This window comes from Equus caballus, chromosome 8 (assembly GCF_041296265.1).
Source record: "Equus caballus isolate H_3958 breed thoroughbred chromosome 8, TB-T2T, whole genome shotgun sequence".
Classification (NCBI taxonomy): Eukaryota; Metazoa; Chordata; class Mammalia; order Perissodactyla; family Equidae; genus Equus; species Equus caballus.
Genome location: NC_091691.1, coordinates 7161580 through 7170570, shown reverse-complemented (window position 1 = coordinate 7170570; position 8991 = coordinate 7161580). Strand labels below are relative to the sequence as shown.

General features: G+C 52.5%; 1 protein-coding gene across 6 annotated transcripts in view; it reads right to left on the bottom strand.

The window, feature by feature from the left end:
* Positions 1-367: 367 nt before the first annotated feature.
* MORC2 (MORC family CW-type zinc finger 2) overlaps positions 368-8991 on the bottom strand; it is a 38777-nt gene continuing 30153 nt past the window's right edge. Inside the window, exons 18-28 of one of the 6 annotated variants that reach the window (XM_005612429.4) lie at positions 8441-8515; positions 7976-8356; positions 7253-7384; positions 6716-6770; positions 6161-6302; positions 5805-6032; positions 5622-5715; positions 1905-2093; positions 1719-1812; positions 1087-1152; positions 368-620 (exon numbers count right to left, since the gene is read on the bottom strand). In XM_005612429.4, coding sequence (XP_005612486.2) covers positions 1127-1152; positions 1719-1812; positions 1905-2093; positions 5622-5715; positions 5805-6032; positions 6161-6302; positions 6716-6770; positions 7253-7384; positions 7976-8356; positions 8441-8515 — 1416 coding nt within the window. In that variant the 3' untranslated portion in view covers positions 368-620; positions 1087-1126. The remainder of the gene's footprint in view (positions 621-1086; positions 1153-1718; positions 1813-1904; positions 2094-5621; positions 5716-5804; positions 6033-6160; positions 6303-6715; positions 6771-7252; positions 7385-7975; positions 8357-8440; positions 8516-8991) is intronic. The other 5 variants (XM_023646839.2, XM_005612427.4, XM_005612428.4 and 2 more) reach the window with 5 other exon arrangements.

The following is an 8991-nucleotide window of genomic DNA, read 5'->3' as shown; positions in this document are numbered from 1 at the left end:
TTCCCCAAGCCATGAAGACTGACAGCTGCTCAGGCTGCCACTCACATCCCTGACCTGAGATGGGAGCCACAAGAGGGAGAGCAGCTCAGCACTGAGCCGCTTCCGGACCCCATGGCCCCACTTGGGGGTCCCCTGGATCGGAGCACTCTCTCCCTCCCCCATCCCTCAGATCCCCACACACTTCCTCCTCCGGGAGAGAAACCAGCCCCACCCCTGGATCCTCTCCAACTTCCAGATGGCAATGGATTCACCACAGCTTGAGGAGCCAGGAGCCAAGAGAAGCGCTCAGGCTTGGCATCCTGCTTCTCTGTCCTCTGCCCAAGAGTCACAAAAAAATGCATGGTCTCACAGCAGGCACAGCATCTTGTTTCTTTTAAAAAATAAATATTTATAAACTTAGGGAGGAAGATTCAAAGAATCAGAGTATCTTTCCCTCCAAAAGCACAAATGTCCCACGTGCATCGAACCAAGGTAAGTCCACGACCGCATAAATGAAACCCCAGGATCTCTGCCTTGAGGGGCAGGGGAACCGATCTCTGGCTCCAAGCCCCTTAGTCCCCCTTGGTGATGAGGTCCTCGATGTAGGCATCCAGCTCATCATCTGTGTTGATGTCAATGTCCTGGAATAAAGCAGGGCAGGGTCAGCCAGGGGTAAGGCAGCGGGGGCCCACCTCTCCGCCCTTCTCACAGCCCACGGGGCCTGAGCCCAGAATCCCCTCCCCTCTCCTCCCCCCTCCCCCCCTGGCTGTCACGCCTGTCCTGTCTTGGTCATTCCCCCCTCCCACACTGTGCACAGGTGATGCCTGGATTTCTTGCTCCTGCCCAGCCTCTCCCTCAAGTTCCCGGTTGCCTTAGATGTGTTGCAGGCTTCTCAGGCTCAATACATCCAAAACAGCTCAACTGCACCACCCCACCCACAATGCTCCCATCTCCACAGAGGCCACCACCTTCCCTCCACCCAGGGGCTCAAGACAAACCAGAAGAGTCACCCTTGCTTCCTCCCTTTCCCTCAGATAGTACACATCTGCCCACTTCTCTCCCTCCTCACTGTCACCATCCAAGGTTCAGGCCACCAGAATCTCTCACCCAGACAACTGTGGGAACCTCCTCACTGGAGTCCCGGATTCTAACCTTCGCCCCCTCCAGGCCCTCCTACAACCAACCAGAGTAAATGTCTTAGATTGCAAACTGGATAGTGCCACACCCCTCCAGTGACTTCCCACCTCGTACAGGCCCCACCTCTCCTGTTGCCCACAGCTCCCTGCCTTGGGCCTTGGGTCCGCTCTTCCCTCTGTCCAAAGCTCTCGCATCCCACTCTGGTATGACAGGTGCCACTCTCAGCTCAAACACCTCCTCAGAGAGGCCACCCTAATCAAGTGGCCGCCCCATTTTCCATCTCCCTTGTTATATTTACTTCATAACACTTCCTGCCATCAATAATTCTGTCTCCTCCAGTGGACTGTCAGGCTGTGACAGCAGAGACCTTATCTCGCCTGTCTGGTTCACCCGGTATCCACAGGACGGGCACAGTGCAGGCCCTCAGGGTCTACTGCCTGGATGAAGGACTGAGACTCTAGAGGGCACTCCCCGCTTCTGGGCCACCCAATCCCATCTGGGCGCCATCTGGAAAAGCGAAAACTTCTTTCTGTGTTACGGCTGGAGGGTTCTCAAACTAGGTTGTACGTGAGAATGTCTAAACAAGGGCAACAGTCTGGTACCATGGGTCCGGCTGGGAAGAGGCCCAGGCAGCCTGCACCACCTGCAGCCCTCCTGGTCAGGATGCTGTGCCGCCAGGGATGGAACCACAGATTCCTGTGAGTGGGAGAAGGGAGCAGGAGATACCCAGGCCCCCCTCCCTGAGGCACCAGGTAGACCAGCTGCAACGAGAGGGCTGCCTGGCTCACCTCCTGCACCTTTTGCAGGAGTGCCACGATGTTGGTCCTCAGCTTCTGCAGCTTCTCCTCTGTCTCGCGGAGCTTTCTCTCGGAGGTGCGCAGGCTCTCCTCGGAGGCCTTGGCCCGTGAGTCTGCACGGCTCTGGTAGGAATGGCACAGATTCTGGAGCCCCACTTCATACTGCTTGAAGTACTCTTTCTGTCAGGAGGGAAGCCAGAGGGTGAAGGTATGAGCCCACGGGCGTCCCCAGGGTCCTTCTAGATGGGCACTGGTGTCCCCAACTGGCTCAGCACAAAGATGGTCACCCTGAAGGGCTGTCAGGCACAAGGGTTAAGTGGTCTCTCTAGCTCCAGAGCAGAAAGTGCTCAGAGCCCACCTCGTGGCACTGCCCAGAGGACGAAGACGGGATCACACGTGTGAAGCACGAAGCAAAGTGCTTCGGCAGACAGAGAGCCCCGAGTAAATGTGAGGGCTGGTTCTTAGCATTCCAGGTGGCACGAAAAGGACAACAGACTCAGTCTCCCAGCCCAATCATACCTTCCTAACTTCACAATAGCCCTTTCGGCATTTCCAAGTCACACTCAATAATGTCAGACCAAAAGTTCTCTTCTACAAATATTTATCAAACATCTACCAACAGGAGAAACCTCCAGGTTTGTGTAGTATATTTATACAGCATCAGAACTTTTTACTATCTCCCCTGAGTATCTGAAACTTCCAAGGGATGGGGTAGTAATATTAACTAGCGGTTTTTCTAGACAGGAGGCTTTTCAAACTTTCAGAAGCTGGCACAACACTTGTTTCAAATGAAATGTCACATGGAATCTCAGTGTAAAAAACAATTTAGGAAGTATCTCTTTATGTTTAATTTATTTTCAAAGTTCACATTTATAACATTATTGATTTACTCATAAATCACTGGTGAGACTGATGAGGCCATTCTGATGAACACAAACCCACAACCAGCAGGCCCTGGCTGACCACTGCAGTCTGACCAACTCCAGCATTTCTTTACTTCTCTAGACATGTGTGAACTACCTAGCACTGAGCGGCTCCTGACTACTGTTTCTAAAAAGCTTTGCAAGTATTTAACTGTGTCATTCACCTTACAACTAGAATATCATCCTATGAAACCAAGATGGCAAGAAAAACTTCAAGTGCTCACAAAAAATAATTCACAAAAAATAATTACCTTGGCAGCACAAAATAAATGTTTGAGCAGGCTCCAAAAGTATTAAAATTCAGTATACATCATCTTCAGCTGACTGTGATTTGTATTAGTTTTTTTTAACTTTTTATTTTGAGGTAATTATAAATTCACATGCAGTTCTGATATTACTTTAAAAATATATATGTATCTGAATCTAATATCTGCAGGACCCCTGAGGGCTTTATGGAACTCCTAGGCCAGCACCATGGGAAAAAGGACGGTTGTTTACAGAACGACAAGGACATAATGCACATTAAACATTAGACTCGGTGCTGTGTCCCTGATGTTAAAAAAATTAAAGTTTGCACTCTTTTGACATCACAACTGGGAGGCTATAAAGTTGATGCATTGAGTACACGTCCTTTTACAAGCACAAACTAACAGACTATTTTAGGCTCAGATGCTCCTGCTGACTGTTTTGGTCTAAGCAGTCAACCCTGCTGCAGGGATCCCACTGTACCCAGGCTCTGCTCTGAATCTGGCAACAAGTGTAAGCCAAAAGCAACAAATCTGACTGACAAGAGGATGCCATGCCGACCTGGCCGGCTCATCAGCCCTTTGTTCCTGGGATCTGCAGAGAGCACCTGCAGCCTGAACAAGGGCAAGAGTTGAGGCATGGAGCTTTCTGTGAGGCCACCACGACTCTGCCATCTTTTAGCTTCATTAGCGTGCAGTGACCTCCCGCCCCCAATCTGGCAGGTATACTGTGCGAGGAGGAACCATGCTAAAAGCAAGCCCTTGTCAGAAAAAGAAGTAGCTGGTTCAAATCTGGGCTCCATCACAACAGACTCTTCGCCTCTCTGAGCCTTAGTTTCTTCAACTCCTAGCCTCACTTCCTTTTTTTAAAGTAGAATGGAGATAAACGCCATGTTTTTCTCTCTGGCAAACTCTATCAAGCACACAGCTGCTGCACAGGGGCCCGACACCTTGAACATACCAGTCTTGCAGTTTCAACTCCAGCTCTCTTCTCAAGAAATGCCTCCCTGGAAAACTTAACTATTCCTGCCGTAGAAACATCCCACTTAATGGGGATGCAGCTCCAGCCCTGGCCTTCCCATCCCCCCAAGTGCCAGTCCCCAACTGGATGTCCCCAGAAATGTCCTGCCAGCACTTCCAGCCCAACATGATCAAATCACAACTCGCCCTCCTAACCCTCACCCTCTCTTCTCTCTCCCAGTTAACTGCTTTGTCATCAACCTCCAATTCCCACAGGTCTGAGACACAGGGAAGCATGTGGCCTCTGCCTCCTCCCCCATCACTTGTCTTCAATCACCTCTGACACGGCCCTTTCACCCACGAGTCCCCTCCCACCACTCTGGCGCTCATTCCCGTTCCCTCAACCTCTGACCTTCTACAACCAGAGCAGCCGCCTTGCCCCTGTATCGTCCATCCACTCTCCCTACCTAAACACGCTGCCTGCCAGGAGAGTTACCCGCGTAGGGGCAGGGTCAGCAGGCTACAGCCCATGGGCCAAATCAGCCTGCTGCCTATTTTTGTAAATAAAGCTTTACTAGAGCACAGCCACATCCACTCCTTTACATACGTCTACGGGGGCTTTCACGCTATAATGGCAGAGTTGAACAGTTACCACAGGGACCGTACAGCCCATAAACCTGAAAATATTTGCTAACTGGCCCTCTACAGAAGAAGTTTGTTGACCCCTGCCCTAGACATAGTTCAGACTGACAATTCCATCAGCGCAAACCTTTCCCTGGCCCTCCATTTCATACAGAGGTTAAGCCACTGTGCCTAAGATGGGGCATTCAAGACACATCATGCCCTGGCTCTCAGGCCCCTTCTTCCCTAAATGCTCACCACGCAGTCTGCTGCCTTGACCCCCAACTGCCCTTTGATCCCTCTGAGCCTTTGCTCACAAAAGTCCCCCTGCCTCAAACACTCTGTCACTTACATAGGCACTTGCTAAAACCCATGTTTTCTTCAGACTGAATCACTCTCTCCCCTTCCCCCAGGCTGCCACGGCCCTCCTGCCCACTTCCACAGCACCTGCTGCTCTCGGCCTCATGTCTAGCTTCCTGCTAAAAATCCAGTCTCTACTGAATTCTTAAGCCACTTGGAGGCAGGACTCTCTTTTGCTGCTCCAGCACTGAGGCGCCACATCAGCATTTGCCAGGTGCTTATCTCCACACGTCACGAGCTCCTCTATACCTCCCTCCGAGAGTGACATTTTAGGCACTTTGAGCCTAAGGTCTTCACAGTTTCCTGGGACAGGTTTACTCCCTCTGCCAGTGCAGAGTTAAAGGGATGTAGGTACTCATTGTAAAATGTCAAACCAGGCCTGCTGTCCCTAGGACTCCGTCCCCGCATGTCACCAGCTGCACACCAGAGTCATGTCCAGCTAAGCCACTTCTTTCTCACAACGTAAAGTCTCCCTTTCCCTTCCCTCAGCAGAAGAAAAGGAAGCTGGCTGAGGGGGAAGGGGCACAGAGCTGAGAGGTCGCAATCACAAGCACAAAGGGGCACACAGAGTACAGAACCAAAGGTCAGGCCAGACTCACCAGAGGAAAGGAGATTAGCTCATCTGAATTCATAGCACTCAGCTCCTTCTTGGAGATGGGGAAACTTGGAGGCAGGAAGTACCGCAAACAATTCCTAAACAAGAAAGAAGGGGAACAGGAGTTCAGAATGGCATGGAGGGGGTGGAGAGCCACTGATGGCCCTGGAAGGGATGACACACGCACCGAAGGATCTGGACGAGCAGGTCAATGGTCTCGTGGTTGGTGCTCGGGGCGGTGGTGTCAGGCTCAATGCGAATGCAGTCTGAAGTGGAGGGCTCTGCCAGAGCTACAGCCTGCTGGGCCACTGCCGCCGCCTCCTCCTCCTCCCCGCCCTCCTGCTGCGTGTCGGGGCTCTGATACTCCGGGGAAGGGGGCTTCATCAACCGCACGTCCTCGCTACCTTTCTCCACCCTAGGAAGGACACAGTGCTTGTGTCACGTGTCCCAGGCTCCCAGGATAGCCTACCTGCAGTGGGTCAGGATACCACCTCCCTCTGCCCTGCCCAGCTCTGTCAACCCAGCCCCTCTTAAGCACGTTACCAGCGGTCTCTTGGTGTCGTGTCTGTGGGCACGTAGTCAAACTTCACCTTCCACCGCACCACATTCTTGCCCACTTCTACAGCTGTGACACGGCCTGTGTACCACTCCCTGTTCACACGCACCTCCACATGCAGCCCTTTATCTGAGAATGGGGACAGGGTGCGACTCAGAAAAGTAGAGTCCCCCACTCAGCCAGCGTACCTCGAGAAAAGTCATCCCAGGGTTCACAGGGACAAGAACCCCAAGGTGCTTGACCCCACTATGACAGGGACATGGATCCCAGCCACCTTGGTCTCCTTCCCCATCTGTCACGAGGGTGTCAAAGAGCAGCAAGATGAGTGACTTTCAGAGGTGAATGCCAAGGAATTAATGCTAAAAATAAACACGAGGGCATGCTATCTTCAGAATTCTTCTTAGAATTAGATTTGGAACCACTGTTGCATGAGAGCCCAGAGCCAGGAAAGCCTCCCTAAGCCTTCCGGATAAGCTGCTGCTGGCCGAGAGGCCCCACTTCCCACTTCCCCCACAGGCTGCCAGCTACCTCCCTGAACTCACCTTTCTGAGCCCTCTTGAGCTCAGCTGAGTCCTCCTCTCCAGCACTGTCTGAGAGCTGCAAGGAGAACAGAGTCTGTCAGGGGCATCGCCAGTGCCCATGAAGAGCAGACTTTTGCATGACTGGCCACCCAGGGTCATCAGCCATCACCTCACATCATCATATGTGGCCATTTAAACACCATGCCTCACCGAGAGCCACTCTCTAAACCATTATCTTAGGTATCTACACTTCTGCCCCCTTTACAAATGAGATAACAGGCAAGGGGCAGGATGTCACAGAGAAGGGAAAGCAAAGGGTTTTCAAGCCTCCCTGATCTCCAGCAGCGTGACCTCAGGCCTGTGATTAGAGCCAGAAGCCAGTCTTGCTCAGGATCCTACCTGACACCACGTTTCTAGTCATCTGTGTGACTGAGAGTCCTTCAGAGATGAACTGGGCTTCTGGAAGGCTCAGGTCACAGAAGATAAACAGAGCAGACTGTAGGTGGTGGGTGGAGACCCTGGCAGGGAGGCTGTGACCACCTCACCTTGCCCACCTACCTCGTTCAAGTCCTTCTTTTCCTCCTTCACTGCAAACTTGCCCCGCTTGGACCTCTCCTTCCTCCTTTCAGCCTCTTCCTCAGCTTCTTCCTCGTCAGAGACCCCAAGAGTCCGCTTCCGAGCAGGAGTGGCCTACAGTAAGAGGAGCGGGAACATGATGGACCCTGTCAGCCCTTGAGCTACAGGAAGATTCCAACTGGCCTTAAAGGAGCTGTTCAGAGAGGGGCTTGTACATCTCTCAGTCCCCACCAGGGCTGAGCAGCCCTGACATTACTCAGCACACAGCAACCTCCTAGGCCCTGGGTCCATGCGGACATTTGCTCAAAGCTTTTGTCATTTGTCATAAGGGAAGCCTCTCAGTTCACTCCCTGCTTAGCCTGCCTGGCTTCCCTAAGACACACCGACCACCGCTGCAGCCCACCAAGGCTGTCTGTCACCAGGCCGCCAAACTATGCCCACAGTGTGAGAAGCTGATAGAGGGGACTCCAAGTTCGTGGCAGACCAAAACTCAGAGGGAGCAGTGAGGAGCTCCCTGGACAAGGAACCAACCAGCTCTGTGCCTCTGACCAAGTGCCTTCAGCCACCTAGACGCCTCCTCAGGGGCAGCGGGGCAGCTTTAGTCACTCATCTCCACCGAGGCTCCCCCAAGACAGCCCTGACACTCACAGATTCCGTTCCTAGACCACGAACGGGGGCTGGGGTGGAGAAGGAAAAGCATCTCACCGGGGAGAGTTTACTGGGTGGCTCTGGCTTCTTGACCACTGGAGTCTTGACGACTCTGGGGGCAGGGACCTCCTGAGGGCTCTTGGAGTTGGGCAGCAGAGATGGTGACGGCGGCTGCACGAGAGGGGCAGGCCGGGGCGCAGTCTTAACTGGAGTGTTAGCGGGCTTTCGGGGTGCCTCGGGTGGCTGGAGCAGCCTGGATGTACTGGCCTCCTCGCGGGCTGTCAGGGCAGGAGGCTTTGGGGCGCTGCTGAGGACAGGAGCCTTTCGGGGCTGGCTAGCTGGCCTGGGAGCTTGCAGGGAAGGAGGTCTGCTCGGGGCATTCTTGATCACTGCAGGTAAAGGAGGTGACCGAGGACGCTGAGGTCTACGCGCAGGTTCCTAAGAGAGGCCGAGAGAGAGTGAGAACACTGATCCTAGCATGAGACACCTGAGGAAAAGCCCCTCCCCTGGCCCTGGGTCTACCTCACTGGAAGGTCTGGTGGTCACTTCTAAGGGCAATTTCTTCAGGTCAGCTTGGGAGCGGATGGGTGTGGTTTTCTGCAGGACAAACATGCTGATGAGGTTGTTTGCATAACTTGGTACATTTAAGCAAACTTTCTGGATCTCCACTATGTCTGGGACAGTGGGCAAATTTAAAAAAGAAAACCTGGGCCAAAGTCCTACTATAACAAGCCTCCCATTCTCATGGGGACAACAAAAAATACACAGACACTAAACCATCAGCAAATTACAGGATTCTATGTGATTAATCCAGCAACTGAGACCAGGAGAAAGTATCAATGGATGAAATTCCTATTAAAGAAGCCAAAAAAGGTGGGAAAGGCCTGTGGACAGGGCCAGAAAAGACAGGTGGGATTCAGCAGAGAGGGAGGCACAAAGAAGACGTCCAGGTTAGTGAGAGCCTCTGTGCAGACACAGAAGCCAGAAAGGGAAAAACTTTTACAATAAATATGATAAAGGGTTGACACCCATAAATATACCCCCAAAAACCCGATAAATCAATTAAGAAAAAG